The sequence below is a fragment of the Trichosurus vulpecula genome, chromosome 4 (genome assembly GCF_011100635.1).
Source record: "Trichosurus vulpecula isolate mTriVul1 chromosome 4, mTriVul1.pri, whole genome shotgun sequence".
Lineage (NCBI taxonomy): Eukaryota > Metazoa > Chordata > Mammalia > Diprotodontia > Phalangeridae > Trichosurus > Trichosurus vulpecula.
Window position 1 is genome coordinate 100066719 of NC_050576.1, and position 23176 is coordinate 100089894.

The 23176-nt window shown below is 43.4% G+C and overlaps 1 protein-coding gene across 6 annotated transcripts in view; it reads left to right on the top strand.

Moving 5' to 3' along the window:
• Window positions 1–1032: 1032 nt before the first annotated feature.
• Window positions 1033–23176, top strand: part of NR5A2 (nuclear receptor subfamily 5 group A member 2) — a 182029-nt gene continuing 159885 nt past the window's right edge. Inside the window, exons 1-5 of one of the 6 annotated variants that reach the window (XM_036754293.1) lie at window positions 1153–1228; window positions 8079–8280; window positions 14414–14551; window positions 19238–19356; window positions 20824–20965. In XM_036754293.1, the coding sequence (XP_036610188.1) occupies window positions 14470–14551; window positions 19238–19356; window positions 20824–20965 (343 nt within the window). In that variant the 5' untranslated portion in view covers window positions 1153–1228; window positions 8079–8280; window positions 14414–14469. Of the gene's footprint in view, window positions 1229–8078; window positions 8281–14413; window positions 14552–17531; window positions 17613–18036; window positions 18097–19237; window positions 19357–20823; window positions 20966–23176 lie in introns of those variants that run through there. The other 5 variants (XM_036754292.1, XM_036754295.1, XM_036754294.1 and 2 more) reach the window with 5 other exon arrangements.

The window sequence follows — 23176 nt, forward strand, 5'->3', positions numbered from 1 at the left end:
TGCCATAATTTTGGAAAAGGCGTTCATTTCTTTAATGACTATTCAGATTTATGATTTTGAGGAATAGCATAGCCATTCAATGCACATCTAAAAACTAGATTTGGGAAAAGTAAAGAAGTAAAAACCATTGTTCGTCCTTTTAGCAATTCTCTCTCAGTGACTTAGCTCAGTAAAAAGCCATCAAGCTGTTGTTCAATGATCCTAGCCAGGAAAAACAATTTTTTTAATTGGGTAAGAGGTATTCAACATACATGATTTTCCCAGCATAGCAATACTTAACCTCAAAGTAAAAGTTTTACTTTATTGGGAGGAAAAATAGGTTGTCCTCAACCAATTGACCAACTTACAAACAAGGTAGGGTTAGCCCTCTGTCTAATGAGTAGGTGCAATAAAAAAGGTCTGGTCAGCCAAAGATGAATAAATAAATAACCATAGACTCACAAATCTTACTCCTAGTGATTGAAAATGTCAATCATATTCACAGCCATCTCTAAAGGAATTAATGTCAGCCAGTGTTATCATCTAAAATGTGTTTGGAGAAGACACCACAGTCACGTTGCTCTCCTCTATGCAAAGCAGTGACAACATCAGGGGGACATGTCACAAGCCTAAATTTATAGTTACTAAATTTTAGTTGGGATGGAGTTTTGTCCATTAGCTATGATCCTCTGACCCCACAGTTTTACAACTTTTCACTCTCTGCTGTATAGCACCTCTCCCCTTCTGAGTTAATCATTTCTCTGCCTTTATCTGCCAGGAGTTCTTATCTCTTCTGCTGTCACTTTATAACAGGGTCCTCTTATCAACCTGCACAAAGTCACATGATTGGGCCAAGCCTATCATAAGTTTCAATTCCTCTGATTAGAGACCATCATGAAACTGGATACATGGTTTACAGCAGGTCACTAATGTTGGAAAAAAGTACAGAGTCCAGTGAAAGACCTGCTTGTTATTTTCTGAATTCTTGGACATTTTTTTTGCATGTGTGTGTATGTGTATGTGTATGGGTTGTTTTGGTTTTTTTTTTTTTTGGTTAACTTTCACTGAAGGTTACTGTAGTCTATGTTATCTTCCCTGAGGCCAGAAAATTTGACAAGCTTCACCTTTGTATTCCTCAATGGTATACGTTTTAAGTCCAAGAGTGACCTATAAGTATACATAAGAATGTCTTCTAGTCCTGACACTGACGGCATCCAGGAATCGGTAAAGCATGGACTAACACCTATCAGTAAGTACAAGTTACTCCATTTGTTATGATGTATCTGCTTTGATGTAATGAAATCTTATCAAGTGATTCACCATTGCAAATCATTGCTTTTTACTTTGTTTGTTTAGTTGTTTTGTTTTTTGTTTTTTGGGGTTTTTTTTTGCAAAGCCGAACTTCCTGGAGTTAACAAGCATATATGTGCACATGTGTACCTCACGAATTTTAAAGGAAGAAATGAATTATTTCAATAGATAAGAATTCTTTCACTATATCCAGAATAAGTAAAGTTTTTCATCTGTCATAATGTACTAGCCTAAAGCAGTTGGAAAATATAATTCATAGCATGCCACCTTCACTTGTTATTTTCCTTCAAAAATTGTTTTAGCTAATACTAAGTTGGAAAAAAGGCAGGTGTTTGAGACTAGCCATTTGGAGTGATTGTCACAGTCAAGTACAACCTAGATTTTTTTTTCAAATAATACTTGCGAACTTTGCAGGATTTCTTCTGTGAGGCAATGTTGATATATGGAATTCTGACAGGTTGATGAAAGCTTTTAGTGTATTTGTGTCTTAGAAACATGAAGCCCTGTTCAATCTAGGCTTAACTGAATGTGAAAAATGAACAGTCACTAATGTGTTATATAAGGCTAGTTAACCCTACAGTTAAAGAACTAAGAGGAAGTTATTTGGAGGCCAGGCTGATTGACATGTTGTCCCTTCTTCCCTGGATTTTGAACATTAATTCTAGGACAAGTGTTGCATTCTAGTTGCTTATTTACCATCCTGGACTTTCAGATTGGTGTTTCTCTCTGGAGTTTTGAGTCACTCGTCATGTACTTCACGAAGTTCTGAGTTCTTTGGTAACAAGAAGAAAAATTAAAGAGTCTTCTTTTTATCCCTTTCCTAAAGAGTCTTCTTTTTATCCCTTTCCCCTTACTATAACAGGCTGAAACCATAGAGTGCTCTGAGTTTTTAGGAGCTAACAATGCTGTAAACATACCAACTGAGGAAATGGTTCCAAAAATGTACTGTCAGAAAATCCAGGAGAGGCATACATAATGCAACACAGACTTGATGAATTTATGGAAGGAAGGAAGGAAGGAAGGAAGGAAGGAAGGAAGGAAGGAAGACTGAAAGTGAGGAAGGGAAGGAGGAGGGAGGGAGGAAAGAAAAAAGGAAGGAAGGAGGGGGAAAAGACAAATATGTGGAGAAGGGAGCTGAAAAAGACACAGAATATTACTCATTTTCATCAAACAAAACCTTCCTGTAGTATATAGTTTCTTCCATCTGGAACCCCATCTATCCATTTATTCCACTTAGGACTGTTGAATCTCTGGGAGAAAAAAACTCTGGAGAGACGTTGGCTACTTGGAGCAAAAACAATTAATACTTTTATATGGTGTTCCAGCTGAGGATTAGTAGTAGAAAGAGGAGTCTTCAATCAGAGGAAACAGGCATCCATATTATGAATATATTTGATCAACAGATCCCAAGGGGTCCAAAGACAACTTTCCCTGCTCTCCCCACACTCTCAATGCACAGGTACTCCCAATGCACGGCTACCAACTCATTCATATCTCATTCTTCAGTGAGTCATGAGAGTGAATGGTAGTGATTTGCTCCCTCAAACCCTAAGTCTAGGACAAGGAGGGCAGAACCAGAGACATTGAGCTGCTCCCATGTGCTGCTTTCCTTTGATGAGCTCTCAGCCTTAGAAGTTGTTTTCTAGCAGGAGGCAAAAAAATGGTCATTGGCCTGCTTTTGAGAAATTTTGGGGATGGGAGGGATGGAATGGAGGAAGAAATAGAGAGAGGAAAATTGATGCTTTTTCCTTTCTCTCTGAGGCCAATGGAGAACACCACTTCCCTCCACCCCTCCCCTGTACCCCCTCACTGAGAGACAGAGACACATAGAGACAGAGGTAAAAACAGAGATAAAGATAGAGGTGTTTACACAGACTGCTCCAGGTGACTTTCCAAGCCACTTCAGAGATGAAAGCTTTCTCCCAGGCTAAAAGGCTAAGGATCCCTTGGCCCAGGATCCAATGCCACTGCTTCTTCCTCCATCAAAGGATCTGGGGAGAAGAGAGGTTGAGTCTCAGGCCTCTCAAGCTGGCTGTACCTCTGGGGCTTATCCTGACTGAGTTCAGGCATCAGAACTCACTCATCGCTCCAGCCAGTGCCCATTCTTCCTGACACTTTTGACACCTTAAACCTGTCCTACAGCTTCCTGGCGCCACAGCTAGCTGGTAGATGGAATTCCACAGCTGGTTCCCCGGAACCAGGGGCCTCTTTTGGGGTCCCATTCCTTCTCGGAGCACTCACACCTCCTCCCCCACTCTACTCCCATTGCAGTCATACTGGGCTATGCTCCTATTTGACCCAAAGACCTCTAGTGGCATCTAGTTTGCAGCCAAGTCAGCAAGCCAACTAGCATTAATCAAGTACCTACTATGTGCCCAGCATTGTGCTATGCCAAACTGAGGTTTTATATAGAAGGTTCTAGGCTGGTTTGAGCTGACAGCCTTTAGAGGAGAAGGGAAGTAGTCAGAGGGTAAATGACATAGAGCATTCCCTTCCCCCCACCCCAAAAAAACGATCAAGGCCCTTTAGTTACTTGTCTAGGGTTGTATGGTTCCAAACACAGCTTTATGCAACTTTCAAAAGTTTGCCCTGGCTGCTTAGAGCAGAAGCAAAATCCAAAGAAGGGTTGGGGGCAAGGTGATGAGACCTGGACCATCGTCAAAGGCTTTGTACTCCAAGCTTATGCCATAGACATTATAGACACTCAGATAAGGATTTAAATGTATAGATATGTAACCATGTGTAGTTAGATATTTATGCAAAGGAATAACATGGAGGAGTGTCCTCTACAGATGTTCATGGTGGTGAAAAAAAGTAGAATTAGAAGTGGAAAGTATATGTGCTAAGTATACTCCTTCCACCTGGTTGAAGAACATAGGTTGAGAGACAGGAAACTATGGTTGTCATCCCAGCTCTGTCACTAACTAGACCAAGTTGCTTCCCCTCTCTGGATCTTAGTTTCCCCCTTTGTAAAATGAATATTCTGGAGTGGATAACCTCTAAAGCATCTTCCAGTTCTAATATTCCATGATTCTCTGGGGGTACTATAAGCCAGAAGTTGATTTATCAGGAGATCTAAGAGTCTTTTCTATGATTCAGCAAGCATTGTTTAGCCAATTAATGTATATGTGAGTGTCTATATTCCTGAAGGAATGTAGAGTCAATCAAGTATTTCTGTAAAGCTCAATATGAGCTATACATTCTAGTTTACTTACGTAGGACATTAAATATTTTGTAAATAATGTATTCCACAGAACACAGTTCATTCTCTGACATGCATTTCTTTATACTCAATTACATATGAATGTATAATCTAAAGAATGTGTTGCACTTCACATTTAATGTTAGTTTTCTGTACTTTTCCCCCAAACACGTTCCCAAACTCAGTTCAAAAGAGTCTTACTGAAATCCAGTGCCAAGAAAATGTTTATCAAACTCTGTCTGTGAATATCTTGGTCTTTGAAAGAACATGTCAGTCAGTGCAAAGTGAGATATCCAAGAGGTCACCCTAACCGGGCCTAGTGTCTTTTTTGCAACAGCTAAGAATGCCGGTTACCCAAGGGTGGCGTTGGTTCGGTTGTGAGACGGCTGCAGCTGTATCTCAGCAGTGGAGACGAAGTTAACAATTCCCTCTCCCTCTCCGTCTCCCTCTCTTTCTCTCTCTCCCCCTCCCTTCCTCCTTCCCTCCCTCCCTACTTTACCGTCTCTCCTTCTGTCCCCTTCCTGCCTTGCCTCCGCTGGCCTCCGCAGATCCCTTTGGGGAGAACAGCAAATTACTGATTGTAATGTACTGTTTATTAAAAAAACAACAACTTACTTATGAAAAAGCACTGGGGAGCGGGGGGTGGGAAGGAAGGGACAGAGTACAATGTTCTTCAGGGCCATGAGAGAGGGAGAAACAAGAAAGTTACACCGTGGCCAGTTCGTTTCTCTCCTTCACTTGGTCTCTCCTCTCAGACAGAGTCTAAAACCAACTTTGATTTTCCCTAAACGTGAACAGAGCTGCTGGAAGAGAACGGGCTGTAAAGAAACACACACACACACACACACACACACACACACACACACACACACCACACACAACCTCACTCGGTCCCCCAAGCCCACAGTCGCTCGCTACTTTCTTTAGCTTGGAGCGGAGGAGTCTGGTATCTTTCTTCCCTTTCCCTCTTTCTACAACCCTCCGAGTCCAGCTCAGCACTCCTATCTGGTTGTTATTTGACCACCCCCGCACCCTCATTGGTTGAGCTTTGCTTAGAAACTCCTCCACTCTTCTGAGAATCTCTAGAGTTAGGGACATTTGGGTTTGAGGAGAAAAGTCTGGAAAGCGGAATAAGTCCACCATTAACATAAGAAATTGAGGGACGGGAATGAATACAAGATTGCTTTATTGAACAATGCCCTAAAAACGTGCTGTGTTAGGAACCTTTTTTTTCTTAATGTTTTGGGAAGCAAGAGAAGAGAGACGCAAACTGACAGACCAACAAGGGGGACTGACTGAGTCACTGTGACAGAGACAGATGGAGAGAGAGAAAGAGAGAGAGAGAGAGAGAGAGAGAGAGAGAGAGAGAGAGAGAGAGAGGGAGGGAGGGAGAAAGTAAGACAGTCTTTCAACTACAAATGACAGTTCAGGTGGCAGTTTTGGTAGTGGAAACATAGTGGAGATGTTCTGAGAAGAATCGTGTTGAGTGAGTATGACAACCCAAGTAAGGATTGTCGTCCCATTGCAAGGTTGCTTTTGGAATGATCCCCGAATGATTACAAGCTGAGTATTGATAATTCTCCCCCTCCCTCCCCAAGCAATAGTTTGAAATTTCTCTTTAACATAAGTAATGAGTGGTTCCTGAGAGCTTTTGCTGGTATTAAGATGGGGGGGGGGAGTTGGTTGTTCATCCACGCCCCGTTTTTAGGAGAGCAGGGACAACCAGTGAGCCAGGGAATCACACGCCGTGTACGTGTAGGTACAAGAATATGGGGCTAAGGTAAAATATTTAGAGGTGCTGTTTTGGTTTCTTCTACTATAGTCAGCTGGATAACTGACTTCCTTCCCGAGAATCGTGGGGCAAGGGTCAAAGCGAAGGAAGAAGGGAGGAGAAAGGGAAAAGTAGTGAGAGGGAGGAGGCTAGGTCTCAATTACCAGGCAGCGCAAAGAACTAGGCATTCAGGGAATGGGAATGGGAACAGGAAAATCTGTTGTAGAGGCACTGCTTGTCTCTTAGTGCTAGGTTTCTCTAGAAATATTCCCAAGGCTGATGGGATAGAAGGATGAACGTTAAGATACTGCAAGCTGTGTGGTCTCCAATGACAACCAGCAGAAGGAGCGAGACTGACAGACAGACAGGGTGCTGAAAGGGACTGGGACGAAAGGCGAGGCATCTAATTGTTACAAAAGCTTCTGTGGAGCGCAGATGGCAGCAGAATCACTCAAAATGAGCTACTGAGTTTAAGAAAAGGGAGCTGGAGGGGGATTAGAAAGGGAGGGGAGGAAAGGGGAAGATGAAGGAGGTCGTCGTAAGGACATCAGTTGCTGAGCGGAATGGGGGATGGAAGGATGGGAGAAGATAGGGACTGAACACTGGGGGAAGGGGAAGCCGTGAAAGGGGATAATCTTAAAACAAACATAAGTGCATATGTGTGTGTGTGTGTGTATGTGCGTGCCCATGCTGTTTTTGTCTCCGGTATGGAAAGGTGCTGATTCCATGCCCAGGCTAAGGCTTTGTAGTTCATTCATTTGATCCTGCTTTGCTAACTCTGGATCTGTGTATGATCCATCCTTCTTCTACAGACTCAATGTGTATCAACACACACATGTGCACACACACACACACACACACACACACACACACACACCCTTCTAGAATTTGACTCAAATAACTTTACTGTGAATGAGAATTCTGCAGGAAAAATCAGCAATCATAAAGAACCTTGTGCAAGCCATGTGAGGGAAGAAATCATTGAGAAAACCAGTGAACTCTTTTAGACATTATTACAGTTGATCTCCTACATTCTCATTATTAAAATGGACAGAACCCAGAACTTAATGACAAAAAAAGTTACATTTTTTCTTTCAATAAGTTGGGAAGTTTCAAGAAATGATGGAACATGCACCTGGGACCCCTCTTTAAAAGTTTTGCATAATAATGACTTAAATTAAAGGCAACTTCAGCAGCTAATCTGAGCAACTGCTAACTTCTCAAAGTTGCTGTCTCTACCACCCCAGGTCCAATAGTCCTCTATAATTTTCTTTCATTAACAAGGATGGGCTTGGTTGGCCCTACATCAACACCAAGTGCAGGCAATCCCTGGTCTTAGGTCTTGATGGAAATGGAAACCTTCAGAGTATACCTTCAATCTGCAATCCTTTATTGAATGCCTCCTGTGTGCTGGGTGCAATGGGTGGAATACAGAAGAAGCTTGAGTTGCCAGGCCCCCTATGAGTTCCCAATCTAGGTGAGCCTACACATCTAACATGGGATGGCAGCACAGTGTTAAAGTTTGGTTACTGTCCTTAGTGGTCAATGGGAAGCTTATTTTACCACAATTAAATGGTGTGTGTGGGTGTGTGTGGGTGTACTCTTTGGAATTGTGAATATGTGTGTATACACACACACACACACATATATATATATACATACATGCATATGTGTGTATGTGTGTATGTATTAGATACTTTTCCCCAGCAACTTCACAGCTCCTAGTAGTGTCTCTGATTGCACAATGTTCGAGCTGAGATAACATTCACTTATGGTTGAGCAAAATGTAACTAAGTGTTCTGTGGTTGGTTGTAGATGGATTGGAAGACACATAAGCCTAGTCACTCTTACTTTTGACTGAAGATGACTCGCACACCCATTTACAATTACAGTAAAGAGGAGAGATTGTGCTACTTCTAGGATCCCATTTCTTCCCACCACCCCCAGAGAATTTTGCAAGACTTAGCAAGAGAGGCCTAGATCTCAAAGTCCTCTGCAAAATGCACTGATGGAGAAAGTGAGTACTGTCCTAGAACTCCGGCTGTGGGTCTACACCAGCAGAAGAAAAGGGAAAATGCAGGAATTCTCCTAAAAAGTAGATGTGTACCAGGAAATTAGAATGATTGACACTCAGATGACCCAAAAATGGCAGGACTGTTTTGGGGGTGGGTGTGGTCGTGGGTATGGTTTAGGTTTTGTTTTGTTTAGTTTTTGCCTAAAGCGTCCAACTAACTGCTTCGACTCTACATTTTACATTTCCATTACAGTCACAGAAAATTTTTAAATTAACTGTGCATTACAGATTTAATATAAAAGACACTTGTTCCAACAGCTTGTTGGGATAACAAGGTGTGCTCTCTGACATTGGGCCTTTAAAGAAATATGACTATTTACAAAGCGAAGTGCAAAGGGTTGTTTTTTGTTGTTGTTGTTGTTTTTAGAAAAGGAGGAAAAATGTGCTGAAGTTGAGTGGAGAGGCTTTCAGAAGCCCCTGGGATCGCAAATGCTGTTTAGCAAAAATGTACAGTAGTTCTGACATGTATCGCCCCTCCCTGAAACAAGAACAGGAAGAGCAGTGGGCCAGGGAATGCGGTTAGGGAACAGTTCAAGGGAGATATTGATGACAATCATCATAATAACACATTTATATAGCGCCCTTAAAGTTTGCCAAGAGCGTTCTTCATGAGAAACGTGAGTTGTTACGTATTGATAGCTCCGTTTTCCAAAAGAAGTCAGCCCTTTGGGGTTCTTTATTGAAGGCTTTCAGATACACGCCTTTGTGGGAAGCAAAGCTAAAGGGTAGCTGGGGGGCGGGGAGGAAGGGGTAGGGGAAGAGAAAACTAGAAACGATCGCTAAGCTTTCTGTTCTCCTCGCCTCGGACTTGTGCGGTCTCGTCGTGTGCTCATGTTTATGTAGTCTCTGCTGCTCCTAGCGCTGTGAAAGTTGAGCGGACACCAGATACATGGTTTGCGAGAAAGAATGAACTCTCCAGGTTGTTCTAATAGTTCCAACTGGCCAGTAACATGGAGGAGGGGAGAGTAGATGCTGTAGGATGACCCTATGGAAAATAAGTTTGCTGGGACAAAAGTAGAATCTTTCTAGTTAAGCAATAACCAGCGATAGCTTTCCCAGGGAACCTGAGCCCGGGGTTCCTTCACCTTCTTTCTCCAGCGCTCAAGCAGAGCTAAAAGCCCGGGGAATCTTACAGAGCCTGTAAAGCTCGGATGGCGCACTAGAAGCCGGGAAACTAGAACCACTCTTGAAAATCTTGACATTTCACTACCCTGTCCGGCCTGCACCAGGTTAAATGTCCTTAGGGTTGCGCGACCCTTCACTTGTCGTGTCAAGTACCGGCTGTTCTCAGTGCCCTCTCTGGAGTTCTGAGCTGAGGAAGTGAAAGGTTGGAGCGATAATTGGAGAGGGGAAGCTGGTGGGGGGGGGGGGGGTGGTTGGGGCTAGAAAAGAAATGGGGAAGTGGGTGAGGGGGAATGAGGCAATGCAAGTGTATACTGGGGCGGGGGGGGGGGGCGAAAAATAGGTCTCCTTGGATTCCCTGCTTTTGGTGTTAATGGAAGCACACACATCTTTAGGAGCCCCGTGGATGGATAAAATATTCTAGGACCGTGCTCTTAGGGCTAATCAAGGCTACAGGAGCCTCCCCAAGCCATCATCTTTTATAATTGGAAGCGTCAATCAAGACATTCAAGACAAAGTCAGAACCAAGACGGGTGAACTCAGGAGAGAAGTCTTGATTGTAAGGCAGGAGGATAGGCTGAAGGGAGTGGGGGGAGCACTTTGCTACAAGTTGGCAGAGAGGCCTAGAAGAAAAGAGAGTGAGATGGTAATTAAATTGGAGTTTCCTCCAAGGGTTGCTTAAGGTGCCTGTTTCTCGGGCAGGGCTTTGAGAAGCTCCAAGTTAAATTATCCCCAGAAAGAGAGCCCAGTCACTCCCGGGGTGGGGGAGGAGTTTTGCCAACTCCAATTCTAATGGGAAGCTGCCCGTTGTCTCTTCGCACCCTACTCTTAGAAAGGGGAGGAGGGCTTATGTTTCTGTGAAATGGTCGGTCTGACTTGGACCGGTCATCCGTCCGTAATTCCCACCTCTCTGTGTCGTCATGGATTTAGTGTTCCCATTCGGCGCCTTCATACTCTTAGGTCCTAATCGTCCACATCAATAGGTCTAAATAGTTGCAGAATTCCTCGCGCTATCTGTCCGAAAAGGTTGCGGTGGGGGTGGGAGCGGAAAAGGAAGGGAATCTCCAAAGAGAGTGAAGAGTGAATGCAGGTGCGGTGAAACTTGCTTTGAAAGGTGGGGTGAGGAAAGTGGCACACTTACGCTGCGACCCAATTTGTGTCCTATTCTGGTTCGGCATGATATTTAAAGGTTAACCCAGTGGCTGCAACAAAGTGGAAGGAGTTAGGGAGTTGGCGGGTCTCCCATGAGGTGGTGCAGCGGGGCCCCTCAATAGGAGCGGGTTTTAAGAAGAAAAAAGGAAAAAAAAAACTCTTCTCTGCTTTGGGAAGACAGTCGCAGTTGATGTGCTTCTAGCCCTAAGCGTGACCAGGTTGCCTAAAGATGTCCCAAGAACATGATTTGTGGTGAACTGAGAGGCTGACCTGAAAGAACAGGATGGACCGCCAGGCCGTCAGCCAGAGATCTGCTGAATTCAGGGGTTTTTTTGGCCTCGGGTTTCCATGACTAGATCCTTCTAGGCTCTTCCCTCTGAAAAAGCGCTCCACACCTTGGGCCTCTCTGGACTAAGGATAGTAAACTAAGTCAGCTTCACCAGGAGCCCCTCGGCGAGCCGAAAAGCCAGAGGCAGAGCACCTTATTGATAATCCTCTCCTTGACGTTATTGTGGGTTCTCGTGTTCTACCTCCCATGCGCCCTGGAAGTGTAGCTCGCGACATGGTTTGGCGAGAAGGACGGAGAGGGGGCTAGCTTACCACCTAGGAAAATTCATTAATGTAAAATGATGGACCCGTGTCTGTTTACTACCATAATAATGACCACTCATTCTCACCACTTAATGTGCTCTCGGGAATGAAGGTTCCAGGTGTCCTGGGACTGGGATGGGATGGGATTAGGGCTTGGGAAGCGACTGAGCTGCAGAGGCTGGTAATCAACCCCAAAACAGTTTTGGTTTTGTTTTTGTTTTTCCCCCTCCTCCCCACACACTCAGAAGTTGGAATTTTCTGAGCGCGAGCTCTCTGGCTGGTTGGCGATCAAAAAGCCCCGCAGATGGATCAGGCTTGTTACTAGTAAGGGCACAACCCAGTAATCCCTGTAGCCCTAAAAGATCTCCCCGGCTCTGTTCTGCGCCCCACCCCCAGCTCCACCATTCCCCAACTGTACCTAAACCCTGAACTCTCCTCTAATCCTCTGAAAATTTGGATCAGGATGACTCCGGACTCTAGCCGATGTAAGTGCTTCAGGGCATGATCTTCTCTCCATCAGAGAAGTTGGTGGTGACAGTTTGGAAAAGGACACTTAACTGATTTAGGGAGGCTTTCTGAATTGCAATAAAAGGCACTTTATGGGCTTTAAGGAATATTAATTAAATTTCAAAGTTTGGGAGGAGATCACAATCCAACCATAGCAATACAGGTCAAAGCTATTAGTGACTAAGCATTACTCAAATTAAAATTATGAAGATGTTGCTTTTTTTCGGTGGAGGGGGAGTTTAATATAATTTAGATTTAGATTTATTTAGCTTTAGAGTTATAAAGGACTTCAGTGGTCATGTGACCTAATTCCATTTTACAGATGTGTAAACTGAGGTTCAGAGAGGTTAAACTTCTTGTCCATGGTCACGGGGAGTATGTAGCAAAACTCGGGTTTGAACCTCATGCCTTCCAAATCCAGACTGTGAACTACATCAAGTTGTAAATACAATTTTGAACGTCTGAGGCACTTAAAAGTCGCTCATAATCAGAAATCTGTGTATTTGATTTTTTTTTTCTTTGAAACCTGACAACTCGGCTAAAAACCACACTACATAATCATGTGGCTTCAGAAACTATGAAAAGAAAAATGAAAGTTGTCAGATGGAGAAGGGGAGTGAGTAAGCAGTTGGACCAACTCCATTTAATATAAAGATGCAGATTATGCAAGGCACTGATTCCAATATTTTTCTTTTAATGTTACCCTAACTAGTGGACAGTGAGGTCTTGAATGCATAATCCCAATGCCATTCAAATAGACTCAGTTTCGGATCTTTTGAGATTCAAATCCTTCCCAGTGTATTGAGATGAGCTGTAATAATTATGGGATCACAGTCGCAGATCCTGAATATGAGGCATTTGGAATGCACGCAGAATGTTGGAAAGAATGTTTTCATCTTGTTGGGATGAGGTCTGAGAACTTTGAAGAGATCGCCACTCACTGAATGCCGAGGCGGTGGTTGATGCTCTTGCGTAGCAGATGGTCTTTAAAACTTCTTTAAAATGCTGGACCTCATGCAGATCCGTCCCCCAAAGAGACAGAGCACCAGAATAAAAACTGAAAGCCTAGATTGATCTTTGTGTCTTTTATGGAAGAAAAAAAAGTTGACAAAATCTGCGAAATCTGAAGGCTCGAGGGCCATGTCAAAAAGGAAGGAAAAAGAGGGGATAACTCCCAAGGAAGCTCAGATATAAAAAGAGGAAAGGTGCGAAAACATGGTTTATTGCTGCCACCACCACCACTGTGGCAAATGTTGGTTTTCACCTTGTTAGCCTGTCATGTGTCGTCCTCAGAGGTGACCTTTAGGGTCTTGTAGAGTCGGAGAGCCATTCTTGCTATATGACTGGAAAGGCCAAGAGGGGAACAGGTTATGAAGCAAATGAGACCTTTGAACAGTGACAATCCCCACCCCCGCCCCAGCCAACTGAATTCCATCCCCTGTACCTCTTTACTTCTTTTAAATAGGTATCCCTCCACCTTGGTCCACCCCGCCTCCAAGCCAGTGCCTTTTCCTTATTCCCTACGATCAAATATAGATCACTTCCTTTTATTCCAGTACGCTCCTTAGACAGAGGTTGCCTCTTAACCAGCAATAGGATCTCGGAATGATTTAGCAGCTGCCCTGAGGGTGGAGGCGTAAGAGGTTGGGGTGTCAGAGAAAATTACTGTGTGCAGCTCTTCCTCATTGGTTTAAGTCGTGGTGTCAGAACCCTGGAGTCCCCAGCTGCCATCCCCACTCCAGTCCCCACCTTTTCACCCCTTTCTCGAACCATTTACCTCTGTCCCCAGAACTTACCTCCCTCCTTCCCATCTCCCTCTTTCCCTCCCTGCACCAGCACCGCTGGGCTGAAAAGTGCTGCTCTTTGCTAGAGGAATAAACAAGGCAAGAAAACCAGATCCGAACTTCAGAACTCAACACTTCTTAGAGAGAAAGTCAGAGGAGGGGGAGAGTGGAGAGAGAGAGAGAGAGAGAGAGAGAGAGAGAGAGAGAGAGGAAGAGGGAGGGAGGGAGTGAGCGAGAGGGGAAGAGGGAGGGAGAGAGAGAGATAGAGAGAGAGAGAGAGAGAGAGAGGGGAGAGAGAGAGAGAGAGAGAGAGAGAGAGAGAGGAGAGAGAGAGAGAGAGAGAGAGAGAGAGAGAGAGAGAGAGAAGAGGGAGAGAGAGAGAGAGAGAGAGAGAGAGAGAGAGAGAGAGAGACCCCTGCTGATCCTGAGCATGAGGGAAGGTGGGAGGGAGGGAGAAGAGGGAAAGGAGTAAAGGAAAGACCCTGTCCAGGAGCAGCAGTAGTAAGCGGCGGCAGCAGCAGCCAGCAGCCGCCGCAGCAGCAGCAGCCGCGGCAGAGAGCTCCCGGATTGGGAGCTCCGCATGGATCAATCCTCCGGGCAGCTGTAGTAATTGCTGTTGCTGTTCTAGGCAAAGCCAGTCAGCAGTGTCCGGGCTCTGTGCTCTCCGACTAGCCCCTTAACCTGCGCTCCCCTTATTCTCTGCTCCAGGGCAGCGCGGGAGCAGAGGAGTAGGACAGAACGTACATAAAAGGGCAGGGCAGGGCCGGACAGTACAGGGCAGGAGGGGTCCCAGAGGCCGGAGGCGGGGAGCAGCTGAGGCCGGAGGAGGAGGAAAGGGGAGGGGAAGGGGTGGGTGATCCCTCTCCGATCGCCCCCTTTCTCCTGTCCGCTCGAGTTGAATCTGTGCTGCCCGTGTCCAGGTGCTGGGCTTCCGGACAGACACGGACCCCCCATCCCCGCCCGCAGCCGTCTTGTCATGCTACCCAAAGTGGAGACGGAAGCCCTAGGACTCGCCCGATCGCATGGGGAACAGGGGCAAATGCCGGAAAACATGCAAGGTAAGGCGGCACCGGTCGGCGCCTTCTCTCTCCCTTCTTCCCTCGTTCCCGGGCTCTGACTCCCCGGTGAGGATCGGACTGGTTGGCTGCTTTCTCCCTCGCCGGGCATTGTGGTTGACAGACTGGGGCGCAGGCTGCGAGCTGCTCTGGTTCTGGGGCCATCCCCCTCCCCAGGTACCTTCATAAAAGTTTATGACTTCTGAACAATTCAGGGTGGAGATTTTCCGAGCTAGGGCTAATCGCCGCTCCCAATTAACTGGAGATGTGGCGATCCTCGGCCGGGAGACTTAGGGCTGGTCAGAACTTTAAATAGTAAGGTTGATAATGGTGACAATAGTAGTGACCCAAACAAGTGAAGCTTTCCTTAGAAGGGCGAGCACGTTCTTAGGCAGGAGAAATTGGTTGGAACTTTACGTTGACTTTCAGAGTTTCCTGATTTCAGGTGAGGGGAGTGATAGGAAAGGGGAGAATTCTGCCTAAGGAAATTGCCTAGTAAAAAAGGGAGGACCGCCAATGAAGGGTTTGCCTTAGAGGCTACCAGGCTAAAAGTTCTGGGACGGTGTTTGGCCAACTTCAAAGCCATCTGAAGAGCTAAAGGGACCAGAAGGGCACCCCCTCTCGGACACAACCCAGCGCGAAGGAAAGGGGTGGGGGTGGGAAGGCCGGCGGATTAGCCTGATGCACTTAGTTCAATCAGAGTATTGGGAATATGTAAGTCCCATTTGTTTCTCTGGCTCTTGATTGCTAACAAGAAAACAAATAAATTCCACTGGCTATATTTTCACCGCACTCCTAAATAGCAACTCCAGATCTGGCTTGCATTAAAGCAGCTTAGAAGTTTATCGCAGTTGCCCCGGGGTGGGGGAGTGAAGGCTGGTTGGAGTGGGAGGGAACAATGCGAGGAAAAGTCACCGGTGCTCTTCCATCTTCACCGCCTCCACCGCTCAGGATGTGGTGTTTGCCTGGCCTGTGATCTCGGAATACTTCCTGCCATCCCCCTTTTGCGTACTTTAAAGGGACCGGGACTAAAAGTGCAGCGTTAAGGGCCAACGTATAGAAGGCCTTCGTCCCCTCTGAACTCATAGGTACCACACTTCTGCTGGAGGCCCACCCCAAGTATGGAGTTAGCTTGGGAGTGGTGGCTTAAGGAGTGGGAGGCTGAAGAGAGTAGCCCTTCAGCCCCTGAAGGCAGTTATTAGAGGGGTTTTCCCCCGTTCATTTCTGAGCCTCAATGGAGTGCAAGGTGACTGACTCCTTTAGATCTAAGATCTCCCCCAAGACCAACTCCTGAGCATCAGAAGGGGTTGCCCCAGGGGCCCAGTTGGCCGCAAGTGGCGAAAAGCCCCATAAATGATGAGGGGCTGTAGATCAAGAGGGTAAAATTGCAGGAAGATCCCGGTTTAAATTCTTTTCTTTGAAAGGACTTGAGTGAGCTTGTATCTTTGTGGCTGTCTCAAACTCCAAAGTCTGAGTAGGAAAAGTTTCTCATTTGTACTCCGGATTATGTGTTTCCTAGACGTTTTGTGTTTTTTAAAGAGGAAGAGGTGCTAGCTGCAATTTTTTTTTTTTTACAAAAAGGGAGAGAGAGAGAGAGAGAGAGAGAGAGAGAGAGAGAGAGAGAGAGAGAGAGAGAGAGAGAGAGAGAGAGAGAAACTTTTTAAAAAGTTATTCCAGAGAGAACAGCTTTTTCAATACTTATTTCCTAAAAGTAAGACGGTTCCTACCCTGCAAACAAGCTGAGAAAAAGTTGGTCTCCCACCCACTCCCAGTTCTCAAAGGACTCGGCTGTGGGTTCAAACCCCAGCCTGAGGTGAGGGAGGCCTCCTCTCGTTGTTTATTCTATCAAACCCCCATCCTTAATGGGAAAGAAAATCATGATGAGAAGAGAAATTTTCGTTCCCAGCTATCCTCGATGCTCTGAGTAACAACCGAACCAGGTAGCAGGCAGGTGCCTTCAGTGACTGAAAGAGAAATCCAAAAGGACAAGATTGCTTCCTCCATTGGAAAATATACACTAAGGGAAGAGGGCTCGATTAGCTCGACTCTAGGTCTGCTCAACTTCTTTGCCCGCTAGTCAGTTTCTTAGTCTTAGTCTTCCAGCCTTAGTCCCTCACTTCTCACGCAATATCCCTCTTTTCTCTAGAGCTGCACGAGCACTCTAGAGCTGAAGAGGAAGCGTGACTTTGCATGGGTTCTGTTAGCCCAAGTTATTAAACGAATCTGATCAGGGTACGGTGACCCTGTCCATCTAGGTCATTGGGAAGTTCTGAAAAGTGGGTCCTCCTCTCCCCCTCCCTCTTGCGCCCACACTCCTCCCCGCTCTGGCTTTGACTCTTTTCCGAAGCTTGAGAAGTACGCGCCCCCCCCCCCCCATCTTCTTCATGCCCTGTCCTCGAAAGTAGGAGCATCTGACTGGGAAGCAGTTCGGCATTCTCTGAGCCTTCTCAGATCTGTTGGGCTAGGATTCAGGGGACAGGGGACACTTTAACGTGAAGTCCACTTCGGTGGGTTTTTTTCTGTTTCAAAAGTCCCATGAAAACAAAATCAAGAATCATTGGGAGCGATTTGCGCATAAACAAACAAGTCTCCAACCTCTAGCCCTGCGACACACATTCTCCAAGCCCGAGTGCTGGGCGATAGAAGTGGGGGAGCCTGAATAACAGCCCCCACGGACGCTCCATAGGCTCTCCATAAGACGTGAAGAACCTTTACTTCCTTAGCTGCTTTTCCTTGAGCCTCACAGTCTCGCCGCCAGCCCCGCGGAACATTTCTCTTCTTGGCAAGGTGTAAATTTCATTCAGAAGCAAGACTGGAACTGGAGCTCTTCCCCAAGTCCCCCACATCTCCGGGGGTCCGTCGAGGACATTTTTGAATCGATCCTCGACTTTCGCTGTTGTTGCTGCTGCTGCTGTTGCTGCTGCGTGCTCCAACTTTCAAGAGATCACATTCTGCTCTGGAGTCTTAGGACTTTTACCAGCTTCCCTAGATCCGAGGGGCCCCCAAAATCCACAGGCAAAAAGGACTTTGCTTGTCATTGCTGAGATGACGGCAAATGGGACAGGTAGTTAGTGAAGTGTGCTGTGCGTTGGGGGTCATTGGAAAGGAGGGAGGCGTTGGGGAGAAAACGTTTTCCCCCTTTAGCGGGTAAACAAATCAAAGGAGACTTCTGCTGTTGCCCCGGCGTCCGTTTCCCCCATCCCACCCCCGTCAGGCTACAAAATGCCATTGATTAACTTAAAACAAACTTAGCTCGGGCGCTGTTTTCGAAGCAGGTCGGCAGGGGCCAAGCTGGGCAGGGGCGGAATGTGGGACTGAGGAGAGGGATGAGCTAGGGTAGAGCTCGCCTTTACTTCGGAAGTGAAAGGGGAGGGTCCCCAGGAGCGGGTACCGGCAGAGCTGGGCAGGGCAATTGCCTTTAACCACTTTTCCCAGCTCCTTTTCCCGCTCCGAGATTTCTCCAAGTCGCTTAAGGCAACATTTCCCCCCTTGGAAGACCGCAGCCGCCTCTTGTGAATGAGTATAATTAGACAGGGTGGTTGGATCAGGTATATATATTTTTTCAGTGTCTCCTAACTGCTGACCTTCCTGTTTACATTTTATACATCTTTTTAGCTACAGCTAGGCATTCGCCGTCCTTTCTCTATAGGAAGTGGGTTACTTGATCCAGGGATGGTTGGCCGGCGCGTCTTTGGGAACTGACTAGTGTTTAACTTGACCGTGGAAATCTGAAGGTGTTTATATTTTGCAATGATTATCGGAAACATGTGAAATTCATTACGGGACTTCAATACTTCACCCCGAAACCAAACTCTCGTGTGTACCTTCCCCCTCCTTCTGTTTTATTTCTTTGGGTCCCCTTCCCTCTCTTCCCTCCTTCTCTCTCCTCCACTTTTTTTTTTCCTTTTCACAGGAGATTTCCCACCGTGGGGAGATGAAAGTGTACATACAGAACAGGAGCCCTGTCGATACGGAAACTTGGATGTTTCGATTAATCTAGCAGATCTGAGCCCAGGGAGTGTCAGGCTTTTGTTAAAGAAGGACTGCTACTCACAATCAAATTTCCAGGGTTTTAGGTTGCAGTACAGTATTTTAAACCTGCAGCACTGTGAGTAGAACCTCCAGGAGAGGAGTGAAACTGTTTGGTAGGTTAGTTGGTGCAGTCCCGTGTTATTATCATGACAGACGCTTAAGGGAAGCCAGTCTGGTGGAAGGGTTGTGTTGGGAGCAAGAAGGGGAAATACCACCACCAGCCTTCATGAAGTGGTATTTTGGAGCTGGCCTTTGTCAGAGTGCTTTGAAAGACACTTAAAGGGTTAATTTTAAGTTACTCTTATGTCTCTAATTTGTGGTCCTCTATAGAGTAATTCAAATTTTGTGCCATGATGATTTTAACACTTTTAAAGATAACTTTACAAATTAAAACAAAGTCTACATTCTCTAGTTCCACAAGCTGCTTGTTGTTTTACTTTCAAAGTTTTTTTTTTTCTTTTAATTCAATACAACAGGAGTTATGTAAAAAGTTTCTTCATTTGTATAGGGTCTCTGAAGGGCCTGCCACCTAACAATCCCTTAGATGTTTCTGACCACAGAATCCAAACTTCTGGCACTAATGAATTAATGGGGAGTATAGAGAGATATGTCTCTGTGTGTATATATGTACATGTCAGTATTTTTTTTCTCTTGCAGTGTCTCAATTTAAAATGGTGAATTACTCTTATGATGAAGATCTTGAAGAACTTTGTCCAGTTTGTGGGGATAAAGTGTCTGGGTACCACTATGGACTTCTCACCTGTGAAAGCTGCAAGGTTTGGTACCCATTGCTAACTAGAAATTTTTAAAAGTTCGGAACAAAAAAATAATGTGCCATTAAATGGCTTTGGGTTCTTTAGGCTAATTTTTTTTTTAACTAAGCGAGGTCACTTGAGGAAATTCTTAGAAAAATATCGTAAAGCAAAGGAAACCCATGCTGCTCCAAATTGCCTTTGCCATTTTCAATACTTTGAAATATTTTATTGCTCAAAGTGATGTGACCGAAGAAAGACCTCCATTTCCAACAGCCCCAACTATTGATTTCAAATTATTAATAAATATTTGGAGCACTGTTTTTCTTCAAAGAAAGCACAAATGTATTTGTCGAACACATTTTATTTTACCTCGTGGTCAGTATTCAGAGCTAAGATTATTTTTTATCCATTAACATAAAAATATCCACTTACATTTCCCTGGTTTCATTCTAATTTATCCCTTAAAGGGAACACAAGTATTTATTTGGAAATTTATGGCAAAGAAGCAAAGCACAATAAATGAGACTATAATAATATGATCAGTTTCATAATATGTCACCTATAACTTATTTCAATTAAGGAAATGGTATTTTGTGAAGTGCAGATCTTTAAACCTTCTCAATGAAATGATAGCTCTTTTTCATTAGTGCATTTTTAATGTGGAAAAATCTATATAACTGTTTAAATCTGTATCATGTAAACTTCCTCATTGCCCACATCACAGCAAGATGGAGTTTCCTTGTATGACTAACAGGATGAATCTAGAAAGCAACATTTTTGTAGATCTGTTAAGAAACTACATGTGCAATTTTCCTCCGAACCAAAAAGTAAAGAAAAATAGACAAAACACTACAAGTATCTAAACTTCTGTTTTCTTATGGAAAATATTTGCTTTTTTTAAAACCATTTTCCCCTTTAAAAAAAGAAGAGTTCCCATGTTTGAATATATTTCACAGGAGTTATAACTTCCCTCTATTACTCTTTAACTCTCAAAATTGCTAACTTTGGAGTTTATGAAAGATCTAAGGTTCCACACTATTCTATTCTATTTTCATTGCATTTTGTGACCATTTATTACTTAATTTGTATCAGATTATTTTAAAATAGCACAGTCCCCAAAGAATATCTAGGTATGAAGTACAAATATTAAAAACAGACCAAAGGATATATTTTAAATACAAATACACAGAAAATACTGGTCAATATAGGGTGTTTTATTCTCAGGCTATTAGGAAAAGAATGGTCTCCAGCCAAGTCTCTCTAAGATTTGACGTAAATCTACAGTAATACAGCCCTGTTGCCAGAAAATCTGAGTTATAGCCTGGCATTTTTTTGGAGGCTCTATCATGCTTAAATGTAAAATGAACCACAGAACCACATCGAGGCTCAAATGGGGTAATGAAAAAGGATTTGATGCTTTATTTTAAGGAAATCACCAACAGAGAAGCCTGGTGCTTGAATTATGTTTTACTGTTTTCTCTTTCATAGGGGTTTTTTAAGCGAACAGTCCAAAATAACAAAAGGTACACATGCATAGAAAATCAGAACTGCCAAATTGACAAAACACAGAGAAAACGGTGCCCTTACTGTCGATTTCAAAAATGTCTAAGTGTTGGAATGAAGTTAGAAGGTAAGACTCTTCTGAAGATTATACTGCCTCCTCAACTCCTGCAAGATTTTAGCTTTAAGAAAGAACTATCTTGTCCATTATGTTTTCCCCACCTATGGCCCTAAGGACCATCATAAAAAATGTCAGCTTTTATAAGATGTCAGCTTTTTGTGTTTTGACTACCATAAGTTACCTAGCCATAAGTTCTAGTTATGTATCAATTAAAAGTGGTTAAATCCTGATGGAAAAACAAACAAATAAACAGCAACCAACTTAATCAAATATATTTATTAGAGGAAGTAGAGGGCAGGTATATTTAACACTGCACAAAAGGTCAGGCCAGATAAGAGGAAATCTAATGAAAAGATCAATATAGGACAAATAGAAATTCAGAAATTTTTTAAAAATCCATCACAGATTTTCACATCTTTTAGTTAAACCTTGATTTGGGTCTGTACTTGTATGTGTGATTATAACTGTCATTTGGTTATATACATTGACATGAGCCTCAAAGTAATTACTAAAGAGTCTTTAACTGTGAACAGTAATTTCTCATGTGACATCTTTCTCATATGTTTTTCTTGAGCTATTTTCTGAGTCTATACAAGAAAAATGAGCATTGGTATAAGTTCACTGAAGGATTTTCTTTAATTCTTTTATGAATTCTAAAAGAAATCTATATGAAAAATCATGTTATCTTAAGTGGGTAGCATTGGTTTGACAAGAAAGAGAATGATTCTTCATGGTTCTCTCTAAACTTGGTATTGAAAGATGGATACTGTGATTCTTTTTTTTTTACATACTAAGTTTGAGGATGTGAAGTGAATGTGCTCTGGGATTGCTGCAAATAATTTGGAGCCCATAGGTTATTGCCATGTTTGTCTTCCACTCTCTGATCTATAAGGTGTCCAGGGCTTAAATATATAGCACATAAACTCAGGATGGCCAGTGAGTTGGTGACCCACCAATGGATGCATGTAGTACCTGATATCAAGTACTCCTTTGTTTTATTTATTCAAAAACCATCATATTTGTTTATTATGCTTATTTTACTTAAAACTCAGGTCTTATACAAATGCTCAAAGAGATGCAGACAACTCCCACTGAATTTTCACCTTATTCCTTTTAAAAAGTTTGTGCTTTGACTTAGTTGCTAAGATAAAATCCAGAAAGATTTTTAATTTGCGGGTACCGTTTTATTATGTTCAAAATACTGAAATCCTCTTTATGAAGGGTAATAAAAAAAAGCATGAGGCTGTACTTAGTGGTATTAACTAAAAAATAATTAAATTGTTGTATGAAATGGGGAAAATTTTCACTCAAAGCATAATTTGCCCTCCAACATAGATATGAAAGACAGTCAATAACTAAGGTCAAGTTTGATTTTTCATTGACATTATCCAAAATGAATGTGTTACTGTACACGCTTATTAATATGTCTAAACTCATAATTTCTGCAGTACAAAATTATATCACTTTCATTCATTTTTCTTAAATGACATGTTTTGTTCCCCCAATCATAGTGGCAATATTCAATTAAGTTTACATTTTTTAATGACAAAGGATAATAGACTAGATTTCTTTCTTTTTTTCTTTTCCTTTTTTTTGGAGAGTATGCTTTTGCAATTTTAAATGCCTTTTAGTGAGTATATTTCCCTAACAGTGACCTGCAGTTTGGGATATTTACAAAACACAGATTTTTAAATTTTATAAATACAAAGGTCTCTGTGATTCTGTGCTTTATAGTGAATACCCAGAATTTATATTACAGTTTTAGTGTTACACTAATCCCTATGATAAAAAGCTCAAAAAATTAATATCCAGAAATTTCAACAATCTAGTTAGAAGGACCTAGGCTCAAATCCCAGTTTTGTCACTGACTAGCCTCTATGACTTTGGGCAATCCACTTACCATGTCCCTATCTGGGAAAAGAAATAGCTGTACTCAATAATTTCTAATGTCTCTTCTAGCTCTAACCCTGTGCCAACAAGCTGTCAGAGGGTTCTGTTTTCTATCTAACTGTCATTGGCTTGTGTGAGCTTGATAATAGCTACTGACTGATACATTAGACAGAAAAATAAGCATGAGAAATATCTTCTTGTGTTGCAAATGACACCTGTGATATAGTGTTATTAAGTAGCTGTATGATCTTAGACAAGTCACTTAGGATTACAACTTCCTCATTGGTAAACTGATAAGGATCCCAGCTTTGATGCTTACTTAGTTGTGTG